Source organism: Corvus moneduloides, chromosome 2 (assembly GCF_009650955.1).
Source record: "Corvus moneduloides isolate bCorMon1 chromosome 2, bCorMon1.pri, whole genome shotgun sequence".
NCBI classification, from domain to species: domain Eukaryota; kingdom Metazoa; phylum Chordata; class Aves; order Passeriformes; family Corvidae; genus Corvus; species Corvus moneduloides.
In genome coordinates, this window is record NC_045477.1 from 26,800,290 (window position 1) to 26,822,232 (window position 21,943).

Genomic DNA, 21,943 nt, shown 5'->3' on the forward strand with positions numbered 1-21,943 from the left:
TGAATTGAAACCCTTGTATTTCAGTCATGCCAGACTGGCAGGAGACACAGTGGATCTGGATCTGTATGCAAAGATGTGTTCAATCTCCTCAAGATGTGTTCAATCTTCTCAAGATGTGTTCAAGCTTCTCCCAGCACAGTGATATCAGCTTTGACTGTATCAAATCACAGAACAAACACAAGAGTTCTGACAACCTCCACAGCTCATAGGAAATAGCAGTGATACCCCTCCACAGCTATGTGCTAACATGACCAGCCATCCACACCCACTCTGGAAAGAGCCAAGGTGTTCCTGTTTCCATCATCCTTTAGCTCACAGTTCCCCTTTCCAGTGGTCCACTGGTCAGCAAAGTAATTCTGAATGTCACTCTGTGTCTCTGCATTGTGGCTTAGCTAAAGGTCTCAAAATTGAAGTGTGAAACAACAGGAACACTTCTTACAGATTTCCACTACAGCACAAGAGCTCTCACTTTTTGCAGCTTGAAATAAACCCAACTCACAGCACAGCAGCGTGTGCAACCACACTGGGTTTGAGCAGGAAAAGCCTTCTGAGGAGGGCTAGTGAAGGACTGGTGGGGGAAAGGAAGTGGTTCTCTCACCAGAAAAAGTACTGCCACTCAATTTTACCACTTATAGTCAGGCCCATAATGACACCTCAAAAAGGAAAAGAAGAACTCACCCCTGAATGACAATATATAAATCCTGTGGGAGAGCCACATTCTGCTCTGCCTTGGCCCAGAAGCCACAGCAATGAAGCTCCACGCTGCAGCAATCCTGCTCCTCTTCTGGCTTGGCATCTTCACTGTGCACACAGTTAAAGGTAAGTTTGCAACTCGAGAGGAATAGCTCCACATTGCACCTGTGGTCTCATGAGCAGCATTCAAAGAGCTGATTTATAAGATAAAACTCACAAGAAATCCAGATGAAAACTGCAAGAATGGCAGCTTCATGGGGGATTTCATCTGATGTCCTGCCAGACAGTGGTTGGTTTCTGCTTTAATGCAGGGAGAGATTCTGTGCCTGGGAGCACTTTAAAGGGTTTCTGTGCAATATTCTCTCTCTCAAAATCATAAAATCTTGAAGGCACAATGTCTTTTAGTCTCACTGATGCCGTATACCTGGGTGTACTATAGGTTAATAACATCTCATGAAAAATATTTCTTGAATAAGATGTACATTCTCTCTTTTTCCAGATAGATTACTTTTATATGAATTCTTTTGTATTGTTTGTTGTTTGTCTTTCTCCAACTATATAGCCTTCATCCCTCTAATGTCCCCATTTCAAAAAGTTCTTCCAGTTCTGTATCCCATATTGTTCATTTGCTTGTTTCTCAACAAGCAAACAGAGCAGACAGGGAAATTATGAACCATAACTAAGAAGGAGAGAAGCAGATTTATACAATACCTTCTCTCTTTTCACTGAGTCATGCAATCGAACATCCTTGAGACCAGTTATGAGCACTGGGATGAGCCATGTTTATTGGCCATGCTTTAAATAAGATTGTCTATAGTGGTGTTTAGCTCACTGACTTTTGAACTAGGCTCCACGTATCGTGGAGAAACACGAACATAGACCCATTAGCACACATCACCTCATCACAATTAGATTTCACACAAAGCACTGATACGCAAGCCATATGCAAACCCACAAAAATGCACTCAGAAACACAGAGAAAAGGTATCCTCACAAAACCACACCAAAACCCAACTGAGACCTGCTAAGCATTTACAAGACTATGAAGCTGCACAGCCTTTATGCTGACCCACTGCCCCTCCAACTCCATCCCACTACATTCCCCAGTTTGGATCGGTGACACTGCTCTTCATCCTGGCAGCAGTGGCTCTGTATCACGCACTGCCAGTTGCCAGTGTCATTCTCCAGGCTGTGTAATTGGCCATAAGTATCACCAAGTCTGAAAAAGCACACCAAGATTGTCTACAAGAGAAAGGAAAAAGAGCTAGAAAGAATGATAAAGAAACCAAATACACCTGGGAAAAAAGGGTAGCTATAGGTGCAGAGCAGTTGGGGTTTGTTCCCAGGCTTAGAGAAGCTCTGCTGCTATTCTCTGCATCCATTCCCCAAAGACTGTGTAGTAGCAGAGGAAATATTTCCAGGACTAGTAAGGATTGCTTGGCTGTCTTTGAGCTCTTTTAATGCCACATTTTGAAAACCAGTCTGAGGCAGGAAGAAATGTGAAATGAATCATATAAAATACTACATTGTGATACTCACGACTAAAGCAAGAGCAGGAGAGCTATTGCTTCAGGCAAACAAAATCTCAGGAATTAGCAGCTCTGCCAGTACCTGTGCACTGGCTATCCCACAATTTCTCCAAGACTGATGTGTGTTTGTCTCAGCTATTCCAATTATTTCAAACAAAGAACAGCTCACACATAGTGAGACTATGTGCAGCAGGTTTCATATTTAACAAGGTGCACCAGAACAGCTCTTGGACTTTTCTTAAGCCAGTAGCTCTATAAATTCTTTATAAATAAACCACAGAGTACAGCAGTGTTCTGTTTGTCCCCCACATGCTTTCCCAAACCTGTCTTTCATGAATGGGACAAAACCAGAAACTAGCAAGTGGAGGCTTAACTAACGTATGCCTATACTTCATCTCACCTAAATTAGCTCCCATTTTAAGTTATCACCACGTAAGAAAACGAGTGCCCAGAAAATTTTATACCAATATTGTGATCCTCTTTTTTAATGACCAGTACATTTCTCTGAATTGTATCAAAATCTTGGAGGAAAGCAAGGATTAAGTAGCACTCCACTCCCTCTATAAGCAAACTTACAGGAGGGAGATATAAGCACTGATTCTTCTGGCAGATATCTCTCCCTTTCTGTCAACAATTTTTGTTAATGCTACTTTTGGATATCCACAGTGAGAGAAGTAGCCGGGTTTTCCTTTTCTTCACTTAGAAAGTAGGAGAAATTGCTGATCCATGTTCATATAATATGTGGAAATCGATCCAGTAAAGCTCCACTTCTAAGCTCTAATTCCACGTGAGCACTTATTTGCAGATGATGCAGGCCTAATTATCAATGATGCCAAACAGCTTTTTTGCTATGGAAGCCGTGACTCCCTGGGGGAAGATTTACTATACAATTGTCCAGGACAATGGGTGAAGATTCCTATCTTAACTGAAATAGCAGCAACACTTTAGAGACTACATCACAAAAAGTAGCTTAAGCTCTCTGGCATAACTGGTACTGTGGCTGCACATCCTGAGACTCTCACGGTCTAACCACAACTGGAAATCTTCTGGAATTCATAATTTAGTAACTAATTATGGCTAAATATTAAGTGGCTTTATCATTTATCTATTTTTCCTTTCTAGGAAGTGCTAGTAGTGCGTCCAGTCGCAAATACAGTTGTGCAACTCTGTCTCCAAGGCAACTGAACATCCGAAATCTTGTGAACTATGAAAAGCAACAAGTACCAACAGATGCCATCATGTAAGTACCCAATGCACCCTTCAGAGTTCCCTTTGCAAACACAATATCATCAAATAGGGAACGGGCATCAGAATTCAAGTCATGGCCCAACTCACTAAGTCTGGCTAGTTCAGGTCACCCTTCCAGTTCTTCCATCAAGGAGTCAGCTGGCAGCCAAGGGAGTGAGGGGAGAGGAGGGGACCTCAGAAAGTTGGGAGATGTGTGCTGGTCATGAATAATGGCAGGAAGCTCACTGACCAGTCACATCTTTGTGCCCAGTGAGTGGGCAAACATCTCAGCAAGGGTGGAGCAGTCAGAGGCCCCATGCATGAACTGAGTCAAGGGGAAAGTCCACGTGAAAAGGATGTGGGGTAGCTCTGAGTCCTGCTAGGAGCTGTGTTTGGTTGTTTGAGCTCACAAGCATGTGTCTTTATCAAATCTGGGCTCTGCTTCTGGGAGACTAATGTTCCTCATGATTTAAAATAAAATCCCAGAACAGCAGGTATGCTAGATTATCTTAATATCCATATATATGCACATGACCTTGTATGTTACACATATACCTACGCCATGAACAGGGAACTACATTGCTAACTGGTGTTTTTTCTAACATTTACAAACTCTAGAATTTGATATTGTTTTAGCACACTGTTGCTTATGTTGTGAATAAGAACCAAGAACAGTAGACCCTAGGTTTAGAGAATGGAATTTGATGGCTGCCTGGTTTGCTTTCCTTTTTCCTATAGGTTTATCACTGCAAAAGGTATCAGGATCTGTGTACGTGCTAATCAGCAATGGGTGCAGACTGCTATAAGGAGAATAGATGAAAGACGTGCTGCCAAACGCAGATAATCTGGTCCTAGACAAGCATCTAGGACCACCTAGCCGGAATCATCATCAGTGCTGCACGTAACAAGGAAGAAACCTTACTACCTGCTTTTATTTCCTTGCTTTTAATAAATAGCAGTAAACTCTCTGAACAAACACAAAATCACTTCCCACTGAGCTGGAAGAGTGTAGGCCTCCATCCTGATGGAGAGCAGAGCATTCTGTGTTGAGTGCTGGTTTTAAGAAGGTGCTGTGTAAGTTAGTTACTCACCCTCATGTGAGACAAACCTGAAACAATTGGTTTGCTTTTTCCATTGCTTTTCTCTGAATAAGAACAATCCATGTCTGGAATGGAATCTGTATTTCACAAACTCATGGGAACTCCCTGCCCTAGAAAACTATGTACATATAAACATCTTACCATCTTAAAACTGATACATGCTACTAACAGCAGGCTTTGGATTTTAATAAAGTTACCAAAAACCTGAATCAAATGCCAAGTTTGTTTGCTTGATTGTAATGCAGATGGATACTGCTGAAACAGGTCCCAAGATGACAGCACAAATATGAGAACCTAAGGGCGAGTTAGCTAGAGCTGACGCTATTGCTAACTCATGACTCAGATTGCTTTGGAATAGCCGAATTCCAAGCTTTCTACACCATATTTCAGCTGTAAAGCTCACACCTCAGACAATATCTCTTCAAAAGTTTGAGTAATTATAGAACAAAGTTCATACCATGCTCAGGTGATCCCCACATTATCAGAGGCAGAAATGGAAGAGCTCTCTGCTCAGAGAGAGAAAAGATGGCATTTGAGGACCTTGAGGTAGAGGAGAGGTACAGGCAGAGATGCTTCTGGAATCAAGTTCCTCTCATATTACCACATGGATGGAGCCTGCACTGTTGCCAACCTATGGGCTTTTCATCCTACATAACACCTCTTAGTGATACTCCTGGAACTACAGCACTTCCAAACTACACCACAGAAATAAGATTACATTACTCTAAAAGCCAGTCTTTACAGTTCCTTGCTCTGCAGAGCAGACTAACACCAATTCTAGCATTTGATATTGTTTTAGCACATTTTTCCTCATACTCTGCATGAAAACCAAGAACAGCAGACCTGGGTTTAGAGACTGGAATTTGATGGCTGCCTGGTTTGGTTTCTTTGTTCCTACAGGTTTATTATTGCAAAGGGTATCAGGATCTGCATAAGCCCTGATCAGAAATGGGTGCAGGTTGCTATAAAGAAAACAGAAAAAAAGCAGACATCATCTAGGAATGGTATTCCTCACTTTAATGTTCCCAGTGAAACACCCCAGAGAGCACTGCTCGCTCATTCCCCTCCTCCATTCCCCCTGAGGCCGGATTGAGAGGAGAAGTGGAGGCACAAAAGGTAAAGATAATGGTTTGAGATAATAAAATAAACAGTTACAACAACTATACAAATATCAGAGTGTACAAGACAGACAAACAATTCACATGTGATTGCTCACCATGTGTTACCCTGGGCCCCACAACTGCAGACTGCATGCACTGGCCCAACTCACCTCTCTGTCCTCTCTGCACGGTGTGAGGTGGTATAGGATAACCCCAGCTCAAGGGCATGTAAATAGGCCAATACTTTTGGACCTCACTGGAAGACCTAGATTCAACTTTAGGCTCAAAACTGGCCTCCCTACACAATCACTCTCTGGATGAACTCAAATGCCAGTCACTCAGCTTTTCCTGTGCTTCCTAAACTCCTCTGGGCGCTTTCCTAAGCCGCACTTCAGGTAACGTGGACCTTGATTAACCTCTCTTCTTGCTTCCTCTGCTGGTATCCATAAGAATTGAAGTAAATCCTTCAATTTTCCTGAGAGGAAAATCTAGTTTTGAAGGTGTTTGGGCTGGAACCTCTCTGTAGGGAGAAGACATCAGGTTTCAGGCCTCTCAGTCTAGATCATCTCAATACCACTATTTTTGGTAATAAAACCAAATCACTTTTGACACAAGAATGGCCTCTCTGGTGATAGACAATATGGAGAGTAGAAATTTTCATTTCCCTCAAAGTTGCAAAATAGGGCTTAAAGATTAACTAGCAAATTAAGTAAAAGTATGTAAAAGTAGACACACAGGATGCTAAACATAGCTGGAACCTGTGGATAAACAGATGATGAGGAACACTGTGTTTTGTGACAAAGTTATGTAATAAGAGATAACAGTGCATGCCTTAAGAGAAGCTCAGTGCAAGGTCATTACAGTTCTGAGGGTACCCAGTGAATACGACCACCAGACACTGCCTTAGATGACCCTCTAAGACCATAAAAGGACATCCAATAAGATATAGAGACATGTAAACTAATCCTAGGAAAAGTCATGTTTATGTATTAACTAGGAAGTACATTATAATGAATACATATGATCATAATGGAATAAATACCGGGCTGTAAATTTTCATGATACATTTGATTAGAGAAAAAAATCTCTGAATGTGTGCAGCGCTATAGTAAGGAAAACCTGCTTTCCAATCCTTCCAGTTGTGTTAGAAAGTTTGTTCCCTGGCTGATTTCAGTATCAGTGGTCACCAGCTGGTGAATAACAGGAAAAGCAGACAAGGGCTGGAACAGTAAAGATGTCAATAGTATTTCTATAGCAATCTTCACAACCCTTATCCCTTTCACAGAGGAGAATGTGAGATGGCATATGCAAGGCCGGAAATTCCATCTGTGCTTGCCTTGTGTCATGCACTGGCCCAGCTCAGATCAGGAAACAATTCCCTCTCCCTTCTGAGCCAGACAACGAGCATCAAGGCAGACGCCAAGCTAACAAGGTAAATAAGATGCTTTCTACTGAGCAGAAAGAGAGGTGTTACTTGAAATAGTCATTTCAGCTGATTGCCAGAGGCACATAGACCTCTCCTCCATGTTTATTTATGTAATCAATGCTAAGATAAGCTTGTTGTTCTCTCATTTGCTATTCAAGTCAGTCAGTGTTTTTCTTCACATCCTTCTGTTATCGATTGTTTAGCAGAGTACAGTAAATCAAAGAATTTTGTTAGGACCAAATGGGTTTGCTATGAGTTGCTGTGAGTTCTGGTACAATAGACCTCTAGGACTGTTGTCTGAGTCACCTGGGTATTTTTCACCCAAAGCATCTCCAAGCAAGGGAAGCATTTGTAAGGCTTATGAACTAAAGGCAGGGGCTTCCTACTTCAACACAAATGCACAGAGAATTAATGAGCACTGAAATTCAGGAGCTCTGGGAAACTGTTCTCTAGCAACACTCTGCAACAATTCAGCATGGAGACACAAATGCTAAGGGCCTGCTGAGCTGGACACTGCTGGCAGAACTGCCTAGAAGTCGGTCTAACAGAGATTTGCACAATGACTCCAAGCTGCACCATCCCAAAACTCTCTTTACAGCTTGACACATCTCTCCTAACAAAGAAAAGCATGATTCACCTCAGACAAAAATTCAAGATAGAAGGGTCACAGTTCCCAAGAGCTTGTCGTGATTCTGGGCCCAGTTCCTTCTTCCAGGGCAAACAAACCCTCAGGACACTCCTTGAGATTTCCAACAAGCTCCCACAAAACTCCTGCAAGCTGAGAATGTCCCAAGACTTCAACAGGAGATCATGCAGCATTAGGATGGCAGAGGGATTCGCTCTATCAAGGAGAGCAGAAGTGCTGACAGCTGTGATTTCAGTCTGGTTTCTCAGGGCTCCTGCTGCCCCTGCCATGGGGCCAGCAGGGAAAACGGTGACTCCTCCAAGCATCCGTACACCTGGATCTGCGGACCATGCACGAGCTGTGTGGCCTGGCCCCAGGACAGCCCATGTGTTCTGTCATTGTCTAGGAGCAGTGCACTTTGAAAGCCCACAGTTTCAGATTGGGAAAGCCTTGGGGTCCCTGAGCCAAAGGGAAGCAGATATCATTGCACTGCTCCAAAGCAATTGTATGCTGGGAACACAAGGGTTTTTTAGGAGCCCAAAGAATCCTTGCTCAACGCGTCAGGATCGTGGTTTACCAAATCCACTCTCTATACCAAGCTCCTTTTCTAGCTTTATAGTTTGTTCTTTCTCTGGGCACCATACAATAGCCTCCATTTCTTTGTACATTGCTTCAGTCAGAAACTTAGTTGAATCCCTTAACATAGGAATCCATGACCAACAAAATCCCATCTGGAGAAAACCTCATACCTGCCTTTTTTTTTTTTTTTTTGTGACTGCACATGGGAAGTTAATTCTGACCTCTATTCTTTCCAGATCCATTATCTGTTGCCATTTTCCCAAAATAAAGCCTAAATATTTAACTTTCTTCTGACTCAGCTGAAATTTGGATGGAGATGCATAGTGTCCCCTTTTCACTCGGGCAACACACAAATATGTAGTGTTTAATATAAAAGCATTCTCATCACTACTTGCTAATAACAAATCATCCTCAAAACCCAGTTCACATGGTGATTTCATACCCTTTAAATCAACCCCCAACATTCATGAAAAAATGGTCAGGGATCTGGCAAAGCCTTGGAGAAGATGTGTCCAAGACAGTTGCTGTCTTTTCCAGACGAAGGCAAACAAAGGTTTACTTTCTTAGTCTAATGGAATGCTTCAAAATCCCTTGGATTAAGTAACAGTCTATCTGCTTACAGATGTTCTTCTTGGCTCTCTAGGGAATAGGGTCCTGTCTCATGGTGGGTGGCAAGCCTCTTCTTGGTTTAATATATATGAGCTGTGCTGAGACCAACAGCCCACAGAGGTTTGTTCCTGCCTGACTGGCATATGCTTCTTAAAATATCTCCTGATGTCAGGGGCTGCCTGGTCAATGAATGCACTAACTGCAAGTGTGTCATTAAACGTTTGTGATGGCCACTGTCCTGCTGAGCAAGCAGACCAAGTTATAGCTGGCCAAACCTGCTGGTACAACATTATTGCAAAATTCTACTGTATCAAACAATTTATCCTGATTTTGCACAGCCTCAGCCAAGGGCATCCCCTTATCTATGCTAGGTTTGTTTCTCTTCTGTTCAAACACTAAGAGGGACTTGAAAATCCTTTTTATATGACAAAAATAAGGGACTTCAAACTCCCTTCTGTATGAACTGAGGACTCTGTGTGGTACTAAGGACTCCACGTCCCCTGCATGGTCCAAAGAACAGAAGCCTCCAGCAGCATGGGTCTCCAAAACCCATCTGCAGCACAGCAGAGACTCAAGCCCCCCAGCTCACACTTTACAGAAGCTCTATATCTCCTTTATGTGCACCTTACACTGATCAGGTTGTGCATCAGTGCAGAGGAAGTGCTCAATGGTGTCCATGCTGGAGTACATGAAAAATGAGCCTTATACAACATCAGACATCTCCAAATATCCACAGAAAAAGGCTGTGGAACTGCAGCCCACCAAACTCTTCTCCAAAACACAGACTTTACTGGACATAAGCCAGATACACAGAACCACAGCCCAGGAGGCCACAGAAAATGAGAAGTACAAAGAAGAGGAAAAACTTGCCACAGGGCAATTTTTCCATCCCACCTAAAGAATGGTGGAAAACAGAAGCAGCAACAGGCTTCCCAGCAACACCTCAGAAGAATCTTAACACCTGCAGAAGGTTCTATGGGAAGGACTGAGCTTTCAGAGTTGGCTCATGCTCAGTAAAGCTGGTGACCCTTCCTTTGAAAACTGTAGATGATATATGTACATACTGCACCAGCGGGCAAAAGTGGGGGAGCAACTTACCTCTTAATGCCTAGAAAATTTCTCTTTACCGTCAATGACACAGTTGCTATCCTGCATCTCATAGCTGACAGGTAGCAAAAAGTTGGAATATCTCATTTCAAGACGTGATTTCAGCCAGTGTCAAGCAAGACGTGAATTTGCTACACTGCTTGGGCACAAACTTAACTTAGATTTCTCAGTAATGCTGTTGAGGTCAGCACAGTTATTTCCCTGTGTGATATCAGGCGTCCTTTAGGGGCTGGGGTTGAAGCTTTGGCTTCATTTCATTGCACCTTCCTTAGTGGTGCAAGTGGGTTTAGCAGGAATTCAGTTACAGCAGTTTCTACTTGCCGTTGCTGTTCCCTGGGTTTCCCTGGCTTGCACAGCATATGCAAGATGAAAGAACAAAGAATGTGTGTGTATACAGAACTAAACCACATGGCACATACTCTACTCACAAGACCTACAGACTCGTCCTGAGCTTACAGACCATCCATTACACCCTAGGGACCCATGAATGTGAGTGCAGTTCAAGGTTCAATCTTAATTTGCCTGAGGATCTTAGGAAATTGACTTCCACGTGCTACATTACCCATGCAAAGGAATTTACCTTGGTGTTATCAAGAATTCGGAAAACTGGGAGTAACCAGCTTAGGAGAGGCCTGGAGGTAAGAGCAGGGGAAATCTCGTAGTTGCTGATGTGGTGTAACCCCAGAGAGCAAGTCCCTGGTTCAGGGTAATGTTTACTTAGCAACAACTGAAATGTCTGTGTTATCAACATTATTCTCATGCTAAATCCAAAATGCAAAACAGTAGCACCTACTAAAAAAATTATCTCAGCCAAAATGAGGACAATCATGATTTCTCCAGTCCTTGAACTGCCAGCTGTTCTATACCACTGTCACAAGCACAGGCATCAGGCAGCCTGATGTTTACCTATTCACACCAGGACCAGCTGGGTCTCTGTGGGCTCAGCAAAGCCTGGGCTTTCCGACCTGGCCTCCAGAGGACGCACAAGGGGATGTCTGCTATGAGGCTCTGGAAGAAGATGCCAGCTCAAGCGCTGCTTCATGTGCAGTCTGGAGGTCCACAGCTGGCCTGACAAATATTTGCAGGACCAAAACCATTGGCTTGTAGCAATATTGTCCAGTAACTTAGACCACATTCCATAGAAAGGACACCCTAAAGCTGGGTGATAGGGTTGGCACAGTCTGCAAAAAAAGGCAGACCCTTGAATTTCGACCTTGAATTGAAACCCTTGTATTTCAGTCATGCCAGACTGGCAGGAGACACAGTGGATCTGGATCTGTATGCAAAGATGTGTTCAATCTCCTCAAGATGTGTTCAATCTTCTCAAGATGTGTTCAAGCTTCTCCCAGCACAGTGATATCAGCTTTGACTGTATCAAATCACAGAACAAACACAAGAGTTCTGACAACCTCCACAGCTCATAGGAAATAGCAGTGATACCCCTCCACAGCTATGTGCTAACATGACCAGCCATCCACACCCACTCTGGAAAGAGCCAAGGTGTTCCTGTTTCCATCATCCTTTAGCTCACAGTTCCCCTTTCCAGTGGTCCACTGGTCAGCAAAGTAATTCTGAATGTCACTCTGTGTCTCTGCATTGTGGCTTAGCTAAAGGTCTCAAAATTGAAGTGTGAAACAACAGGAACACTTCTTACAGATTTCCACTACAGCACAAGAGCTCTCACTTTTTGCAGCTTGAAATAAACCCAACTCACAGCACAGCAGCGTGTGCAACCACACTGGGTTTGAGCAGGAAAAGCCTTCTGAGGAGGGCTAGTGAAGGACTGGTGGGGGAAAGGAGGCGGTTCTCTGTCACCAGAAAAAGTACTGCCACTCAAATTTTCCACTTATAGTCAGGCCCTCCATGATACCATGAACGTGAAGACACTAACTCACCCCTGAATGAGTATATAAACCCTGTGGAAGGGGGCTGACCATAGACAATTTCTGCTCTGCCTTGACCCAGAAGCCACAGCAATGAAGCTCCACACTACAGCAATCCTGCTCCTCTTCTGGCTTGGCATCTTCACTGTGCACACAGTTAAAGGTAAGTTTGCAACTCGAGAGGAATAGCTCCACATTGCACCTGTGGTCTCATGAGCAGCATTCAAAGAGCTGATTTATAAGATATAGCTCACAAGAAATCCAGATGAAAACTGCAAGAATGGCAGCTTCATGGGGGATTTCATCTGATGTCCTGCCAGACAGTGGTTGGTTTCTGCTTTAATGCAGGGAGAGATTCTGTGCCTGGGAGCACTTTAAAGGGTTTCTGTGCAATATTCTCTCTCTCAAAATCATAAAATCTTGAAGGCACAATGTCTTTTAGTCTCACTGATGCCATATACCTGGGTGTACTATAGGTTAATAACATCTCATGAAAAATATTTCTTGAATAAGATGTACATTCTCTCTTTTTCCAGATAGATTACTTTTATATGAATTCTTTTGTATTGTTTGTTGTTTGTCTTTCTCCAACTATATAGCCTTCATCCCTCTAATGTCCCCATTTCAAAAAGTTCTTCCAGTTCTGTATCCCATATTGTTCATTTGCTTGTTTCGCAATAAACCATTTAGAGCAGACAGGGAAATTATGAACCATAACTAAGAAGGAGAGTAACAGATTTATACAATACCTTCTCTCTTTTCACTGAGTCATGCAATCGAACATCCTTGAGACCAGTTATGAGCACTGGGATGAGCCATGTTTATTGGCCATGCTTTAAATAAGATTGTCTATAGTGGTGTTTAGCTCACTGACTTTTGAACTAGGCTCCATGTATCGTGGAGAAACACGAACATAGACCCATTAGCACACATCACCTCATCACAATTAGATTTCACACAAAGCACTGATACGCAAGCCATATGCAAACCCACAAAAATGCACTCAGAAACACAGAGAAAAGGTATCCTCACAAAACCACACCAAAACCCAACTGAGACCTGCTAAGCATTTACAAGACTATGAAGCTGCACAGCCTTTATGCTGACCCACTGCCCCTCCAACTCCATCCCACTACATTCCCCAGTTTGGATCGGTGACACTGCTCTTCATCCTGGCAGCAGTGGCTCTGTATCACGCACTGCCAGTTGCCAGTGTCATTCTCCAGGCTGTGTAATTGGCCATGAGTATCACCAAGTCTGAAAAAGCACACCAAGATTGTCTACAAGAGAAAGGAAAAAGAGCTAGAAAGAATGATAAAGAAACCAAATACACCTGGGAAAAAAGGGTAGCTATAGGTGCAGAGCAGTTGGGGTTTGTTCCCAGGCTTAGAGAAGCTCTGCTGCTATTCTCTGCATCCATTCCCCAAAGATTGTGTAGTAGCAGAGGAAATATTTCCAGGACTAGTAAGGATTGCTTGGCTGTCTTTGAGCTCTTTTAATGCCACATTTTGAAAACCAGTCTGAGGCAGGAAGAAATGTGAAATGAATCATATAAAATACTACATTGTGATACTCACGACTAAAGCAAGAGCAGGAGAGCTATTGCTTCAGGCAAACAAAATCTCAGGAATTAGCAGCTCTGCCAGTACCTGTGCACTGGCTATCCCACAACTTCTCCAAGACTGATGTGTGTTTGTCTCAGCTATTCCAATTATTTCAAACAAAGAACAGCTCACACATAGTGAGACTATGTACAGCAGGTTTCATATTTAACAAGGTGCACCAGAACAGCTCTTGGACTTTACTCAAGCCAGTAGCTCTATAAATTCTTTATAAATAAACCACAGAGTAGAGCAGCATTCTGTTTGTCCCCCACATGCTTTCCCAAACCTGTCTTTCATGAATGGGACAAAACCAGAAACTAGCAAGTGGAGGCTTAACTAATGTATGCCTATACTTCATCTCACCTAAATGAGCTCCCATTTTAAGTTATCACCATGTAAGAAAACGAGTGCCCAGAAAATTTTATACCAATACTGTGATCCTCTTTTTTAATGACCAGTACATTTCTCTGAATTGTATCAAAATCTTGGAGGAAAGCAAGGATTAAGTAGGACTCCACTGCCTATGAAATCAGTTATAGCCAGAGGATATAAGCACTGATTATTCTGGCAGATATCTCTCCCTTTCTGTCAACAATGTTTGTTAATGCTACTTTTGAATGTGAGAGAAGTAGCCGGGTTTTCCTTTTCTTCACTTGGAAAGTAGGAGGAATTACTGATCCATTTTCAAATGATATGTGGAAATCCACCAAATAATGTTCCAGTTCTAAGCACTACCTCCACATGGGTACTTACTTGCAGATGATGCAGACCTAATTATGAATGATATCAAACAGCTTTTTTGCTGTGGAAGCAGTGACTCCCTAGAGATAGACAACACTTTAGTGATGGTGAGATGCATTACAGAAAATATCTGAAGTTCTCTGGTATAACTGGTATTGTGGCTGTATATCATGGGACACTCATGGTCTAAGCACAATCAGAAATCTTTTGGAATTCTTAGTTTATTAAGCAATTATGGCTAAATATCCATAAAATATTTATTCCTTTTTCATTTATCTATTTTTCCTTTCTAGGAAGCGCTAGTAGTCAGTCCATGCGCAGATACAGTTGTGCAACTCTGTCTCCAAGGCAACTGAACATCCGAAATCTCATAAGCTATGAAAAGCAACAAGTACCAATAGATGCCATCATGTAAGTACCCAATGCACCCTTCACCTTCATACTTATCTATGCAAGCAACAGTATCATCAAATAGGGAACGGGCATCAGAATTCAAGTCATGGCCCAACTCACTAAATCGGGCTAGTTCAGGTCACCCTTCCAGTTCTTCCATCAAGGAGTCAGCTGGCAGCCAAGGGAGTGAGGGGAGAGGAGGGGACCTCAGAAAGTTGGGAGATATGTGCTGCTCATGAATAATGGCAGGAAGCTCACTGACCAGTCACATCTTTGTGCCCAGTGAGTGGGCAAACATCTCAGCAAGGGTGGAGCAGTCAGAGGCCCCATGCATGAACTGAGTCAAGGGGAAAGTCCACGTGAAAAGGATGTGGGGTAGCTCTGAGGACTGCTAGGAGCTGTGTTTGGTTGTTTGAACTCACAAGCATGTGTCTTTATCAAATCTGGGCTCTGCTTCTGGGAGACTAATGTTCCTCATGATTTAAAATAAAATCCCAGAATAGTAGGTATGCTCGGTTATCTTAACATCAGCAAATATGTACATGACCATGTCTGCCATAAAGAGGGAAATAATGTTTCTAACTGTTGTTATTCCAACTAAAACCTACAAACTCCAGCATTTGATATTGTTTTACCATATTTTTCCTCATGTTCTACATCAAAACCAAAACCAGCAGATCCGGGTTTAGCAACGGAATTTAACACCCACCTGGTTTGCTTTCCTTTTTCCTATAGGTTTATCACTGCAAAAGGTATCAGGATCTGCGTAGGTGCTAATCAGCAATGGGTGCAGACTGCTATGAGGAGAATAGATGAAAGACGGGCTGCCAAACGCAGATAATCCAAGCATCTAAGGCTAACTATCTGGAATCATCATCAGTGCTGCAGATAACAAGGAAGAAAACCTTACTACCTGCTTTTGTTTCTTATTTATTAAGTGGCAATAAAGTCTTGGAACAAAAACAAACTCAACAGAATCTATTCATCACTGTTTGAATGTCTGCAGACTTCTTCATTTTATGGTTGTACTCTATTAGTCTGGATTTTTCTGAAATGTTTGCTAATATTTATTTACAACTGAATGTAGATATCATCTCACCCTTGCTGTCCTGACCAGGATGGCCTTTAACAGGGAATGACTGATAGGTTTACAGAGTGTAGTGAAGACAACCTCCCACAGAGCTGGAAGAGTGCAGACCTCCATTCTCATGAAGATCAGAGCATTCTACATTGAGTGCTGGTTTTAAGAAGGTGCTGTATAAGTTAGTTTTTCATACCTATATAATCTATACACAAACTGATTTCATACTTCAGGCTATCTACTGATCAGCACCATATTCAGATGATCCTTGAGACTTCTATTTTTACACACAGTATTGCACTATTAGCTCAGTTCACAAAGATGTGTGAATATTCTCACCAAGGGATGATGAGGAGTAATTCAATGTAGCTCAGTGAATGCAACCCTCTTCAGTCTTATCCTGGAGATGCCTTATCCTACCAATGACATCTGTGAAGTTACTTCAGTTTCAACTCACGTGAGACAAACCTGGAACAATTGGTTTGCTTTTTCCATTGCTTTTCTCTGAATAAGAACAAACCATGTCTGGAATGGAATCTGTATTTCACAAACTCATGGGAACTCCCTGCCCTAGAAAACTATGTGCATATAAACATCTTACCATCTTAAAACTGATACATGCTACTAACAGCAGGCTTTGGATTTTAATAAAGTTACCAAAAACCTGAATCAAATGCCAAGTTTGTTTGCTTGATTGTAATGCAGATGGATACTGCTGAAACAGGTCCCAAGATGACAGCACAAATATGAGAACCTAAGGGCGAGTTAGCTAGAGCTGACACTATTGCTAACTCATGACTCAGATTGCTTTGGAATAGCCGAATTCCAAGCTTTCTACACCATATTTCAGCTGTAAAGCTCACACCTCAGACAATATCTCTTCAAAAGTTTGAGTAATTATAGAACAAAGTTCATACCATGCTCAGGTGATCCCCACATTATCAGAGGCAGAAATGGAAGAGCTCTCTGCTCAGAGAGAGAAAAGATGGCATTTGAGGACCTTGAGGTAGAGGAGAGGTACAGGCAGAGGTGCTTCTGGAATCAAGTTCCTCTCATATTACCACATGGATGGAGCCTGCACTGTTGCCAACCTATGGGCTTTTCATCCTACATAACACCTCTTAGTGATACTCCTGGAACTACAGCACTTCCAAACTACACCACAGAAATAAGATTACATTACTCTAAAAGCCAGTCTTTACAGTTCCCTGCTTTGGTCAAGACTTTAGACAGAATTTTTCTCCCACGGCTCACATTTTGCCAGAGTTCAGTCCTGCGTGGGGAAACCGGTTTAGCTTTTACTATCCAGGACAGGTTTTTAAGTAGTGCTATTGCTGAGGCAGGGAAAGGAAGGATGACTGTATGTGTTACACTAGAGTACAGACCAAGGCAGGCTACTAACCTCTGTTATAGGGAACTATGCTTCCTTACTGAAGTTCTCACCATCAACAAGACTAGGGAAAAATAGCTGTTGCTACAAACTTTGTAAGAATAGCTTTACAGGTAGAAAGAAATGTTGACAACAAGATATCACTGAAATATGGCATTATATAAACTGTGTTCATTAACTTTGAATTGCTGATCTCAAGGCCCCAGATCCACATATTATAGACAACAGAAACACTTCTGTTCCCTTCAGCATCACCAGAGTATCTGTAGGCTACAAAACCAGATCCCCTATGAAAGCATTTCTATGGTAAATGCTCTCAGATAAATACCATCAACTTTGACAGATCAAATTCATCCAGGACCAGAACTATTTAACATGCTTTTTGCAGGCAGAATCTTAATGCCTATGCTCATACTTAATAGTATCATATCCTGGAATGAATCTTGATAAAGTGAATATAATTTTTTTTTTTAATTAGAACTATCACAACCTGAGAATATAATAACCATCACATAACAATTAACACTTTGTATCTGTTCATCCTCATCAAAATTCATAGAATGATTAATAATTTTTAAGAGTGAATCATCCTACTTAACAATTACTCCTTGATTGCTATACCTTGCAAGATCTGTAGAGATCCTTGTACAGTTCTTGAGAGTTAATTACTATTGGTGATTGGGGCTCGCGATATCTCTTCCTACTCTGACATTAAACCCCAGGAACTTCCCTGTCTTTCCCTGACTGTTCCTTACCCCAGTCCTTGCTGTGGTCCCACTTGTGTGCTATCTTTGTCAACTCTAGCTGTGGATAATATGGAAGCTTATCTGTAATAGCACTGTTTCTCCCTAGCACTTTCCTCTAAGGCTCTCAAAATAAAGAATGGAAAACATGATTAAACCTTCTTTTCATACATGCAAGCACAAAAGGAAAGTGCAAGGTGAAGAACCAGAGTGTTGCTTTTGTGTTGGAGGCAAGTAAGAACCATAGTCTTGGTCTTTCCAACATCCTTAGGAAAGACCTACAAAACAGCAAAACATACTTTAAAAACCCACAAAAAAATTAGGGTTAGGGTCTAAGGCACATCAGAAGATTTGGGGCTGTGGTTGGACTGATGTTCTCCCAGCTCCTGGCTGCCCAACATTTCTTCTCCAAGTGAGGTAGAGAGCAGAGGACTCAAGGTCCCCATTTCCCTTCTTACTCAACCTTGGCTGGATTGCAGCCTATAATATGAACATCGATTTTCTTTGACTCCTTCTGTAATACCTGTGCACCGCTTTGCCAGAAAGGACTCTCCAAATACAAATGGGCAGACCAGTGTGCATCAATACTTGAAACAAATCAACCATTTCTTTCCTGTCCCACACCACTGAGTTTCCACAGAGACTTAAGAGATGCACTCTGTTTGGATCTTTGCCACAGGGAGAAGGCAGCAGAGAGCACAGTGGACAAACCCCCAGCCTGTGTAAGTCACTTCAACAGAGGCAGACTGGGCAATTCCCCACCCCTTTGGGCATGCTGGCTTTTTTACACAAAAGCAGTAATTCTCCCGGGGCAATACCTTTACATAGCTGCTGCTGTATTCTTTTCACTACCTATTTATAATTAAGGAACTGGAAACTTAAAGGTTTACAATGACCATCAGCTTTCCTGGAAACTGCTAATGCATCACTCAATACCTAGTCCCTACCTAGTTAAGGATATTCCTTGATTTTTGGAGATTTTTAGTTTTGTTTTGGCTTGGTTTTTTGCATAACTTCTGACTACCTTTTGTGCTTTGCTTTATGCTGGAGGTTTTCATCAGCAGATCACCTATTTTAACAGATTGCTCAAGACCCTTCATGGGAAGAAGAAAATGGAGGAAGACTGGGTACCTGTGTACATCAGTGATGCTGTTTTGCCAAATACTGGTGCATGATATGAGAAGTAAGACATGTTAATTTAGCAAACACAAATATTTTCTTCCCTCATTCCTGTGGAAAAATGCAGTGCATGCATTTTGGAAAGCTAAACCTTATATTCTAAATTTAAAATTAATTGATTACTTAACCCAAACTATTGAGATTTTCTACAGAAGATGCTAATTCAAATTCTATGGCAAGCGAGTACAGGAAAAGGTGAGGGAAAAGATAGAGGGTAAAAATAGAAAAGGGGTGACAAGGAGTCATTTCAGGAGAAAGTTGTATGAGGTAGCTGCCATTAAGCCCTTCATAAATCATAGTCTTATAGCAGCTCCCTTGAGTTTTCATCTCTGCACTGCATGTGTGCAAAGCTTCTCATCACTCTGGGAAACAGAAGCTTAAAAGAAGCGCCATAAACCTGGAAGCCCTCAACCATACTCTTCTGCTAGCAAAGACGTGGGAACGAACAAACTGAAAACATCTGAAATTACTAGTCAGCAAATTCTTGTCAGTGTAATTCAGAACACAAAGTTTAGCTGGCTGTGATTTGTACAGCATCATAAAACTCTCTATAGAGGGTTCTGTGATCAGCAGCATCACTGTTGCACGTCCCAGGGAACAGGAATTCTAAGGGCCTTCCTGCAGTGATACCTGGCCTGTTCCAAGGGCACCTCTGACTGCCCTTACTGCCTGTGGGTGTGCATGGCCATGATGGCCCTTTCTCATGCTGAGAGCTATTTCTGTCTGTCTTTTACCACCTCTTGCTATCTATCCACCCACAACTTTTAGTTTGATTAGAAGATCTGAGAAGGGAAGAGACCTACCAAGACAACTCCTACAGACACTGCACAGAAGATTTAAAAAATATTCTACTGTTATGTAATGGTTTACCTTCCCTCCCATTTACTGTTGTATGAAACAGTAAATAACTATCCCAAAACCAAGTATGGAATTGCAATTTAAATGAACCTTTTAACTTCGTGAGGCTCATTTGAGATATTTGCAGAGCATATTCTGGTTCAAGGCCAGCATATAGCCTCTACTCAGATCCTCAAAAGGAACAACAGAAAAATGGGGTTGCACAGCAGGCTCCTTCCTGGAAAAGTTTTGGTTTTCCTTTCCATCTGTGTGGCTTGGAATAAGAGGATCTAGACCTCTTATTATATAGAAATTATTACGTTTGTTATGCAAAGGAAGTGGCTGGTCCTGTCACCAAGGCACAAGAAAAGGACTCCAAAAATACAAGCTCGTGTCTTGCTCTCCTAATGGTTTACTGTTCATTTTTGTGCATTTTCTTTAACTTGATTTAGGCTGATTATTATGTATCATATTAAATATTTCTTACATTAAGTCCTTAAAAATTAAAGAAAAAAAACACCTCAAAAGCTATTTAGAAACTGTAACACCTGAAACAAATCTGATAACTCTTTTGATCCCTCTGGGTTTCTGAGCCTTTTGGTTGCACTCTGAGGCTACAGTTTTCTCAAGAACCACTATTGTTATAAGACTAAGCACTAAGACTTGGAGTATCTCTGAAAGATTGGTGTTGAAAAGAGTGATGGTAAGAGTGCATAAGAGCATGAATGCACACGAGTGAAGACATCTTCCAGACAAGGTTTTTATAGGCTTCTCAGTGGGGAAAATACCTACTTGTTTCCCACCCTCTGCTCTCTAACATCCGCTGTGTTGTCAGCTCTGACATGCCCACTGCTCTGAAGCCCTTAGCAAGTTACTCTGGTATTTCCCAGTGGAACAACATTGACTCACACAAAACCCCTCAAGTGATAATTGCCCAGTGCCTCTCTGTGCAATGTGAGAAGAAAATGACTGTCAGGGCTCCAACCAACCTCCAGGGTCAAAATACCTGCCTATAAATAAACCCTGAACAAGAATTGCCATGCTATGAGTTGCCAATTCACCTGGTACTGTCCTTGGGGTGCTTTTCATGAGGTGCTGCCTGGTTCAGGTTTGATTTATTAAGGCCTTCTAGCATCAGTATCTCTCATGAGGGAGACCTTCTCTGCTCAGAAGGACCTTTTGTAATAATACCAAGTGAGTTAAGCAACTAATTTGGCAAAATATTGCAGATCTCCATTTCAAGATTTTTATTATGCTAGAAAAAAGTGAAGTGGTAATTACTTACTGGATACAGTTCATTATATGATTATAAAAAGCTTCCTCTAAGGCATATGGGCTCAGATTTAACTTCTAAAATGAAAAATCATCCAGTTGGAGAAAAATTCCTGGGGTAAACTTCACTCTTCAAACTCAAACTGGTTGATTCCTCCCTATTGTGACTACTTGTAGTGAATGAAAGTTACAAAAATGTGTAAATTCAGTCTTTTAAACTAGAGCCATAAGATACAGCTATCACTCAGAAAACCTTGGAAGAAGCTTTGTGGTTGCAGCTATAGGTTTTACTAGAACTACAGCTGGGGGGGATTTTCCATCTCAAAAACCATTTAAGAGCTCTCAGGACTTCAGATGACAGTCTAGAATTACATAAATATATTTGCAAACTCTTAAAATGTGTTTGTGAAGACCGTAGACTTCCCTGTGGCTGCCTAACAGAGCCCCTATGCAAAAGCAGGATTCACGAGGTGGCTCGTGGTGATGGTTATGTTCTGCAGGAGAGAACACATCTCCCGTGCTTTCCCCTCAGCCAGCCCAAGCATGCTGTGCTACCAGCCAGGGCTCCCCAGAGCCAGGAGAAAACATAAAACTTTGGACAAGCTCCACCCCACAGAAGGGATGTGTGGTAACTCTCCTAGAGATGCTTCTAAAGGTACCAGGGAGAGTAACCACTGGCATACACAGCCATTGGGATTGGGGTACCTTATTCCCATTTCCATTAATAAAACTGGGCTTTCCTTTGATGTGTGATCTTGTCAGTAGTCTGTTGGGCACAAAGTGCCATTCTGTGCTTCCGTGGGGCTCTTTATGTACAACATTCAA

The 21,943-nt window shown here is 42.1% G+C and overlaps 2 protein-coding genes across 2 annotated transcripts; both read left to right on the plus strand.

Annotated features, from left to right (window-relative positions):
* The first annotated feature begins 689 nt into the window (after positions 1–689).
* On the plus strand, positions 690–4,763 carry LOC116439288 (C-C motif chemokine 7-like). The gene is made up of 3 exons (XM_032098601.1): positions 690–819; positions 3,345–3,462; positions 4,188–4,763. The coding sequence occupies exons 1-3, from the start codon at positions 750–752 to the stop codon at positions 4,291–4,293; spliced, it is 294 nt and encodes a 97-aa protein (XP_031954492.1). The 5' UTR covers positions 690–749; the 3' UTR covers positions 4,294–4,763.
* A 7,057-nt stretch (positions 4,764–11,820) lies between these two features.
* On the plus strand, positions 11,821–16,366 carry LOC116439289 (lymphotactin-like). Its single transcript, XM_032098602.1, has 3 exons — positions 11,821–12,041; positions 14,517–14,634; positions 15,352–16,366. The coding sequence occupies exons 1-3, from the start codon at positions 11,972–11,974 to the stop codon at positions 15,455–15,457; spliced, it is 294 nt and encodes a 97-aa protein (XP_031954493.1). The 5' UTR covers positions 11,821–11,971; the 3' UTR covers positions 15,458–16,366.
* The last annotated feature ends 5,577 nt before the right edge of the window (positions 16,367–21,943 follow it).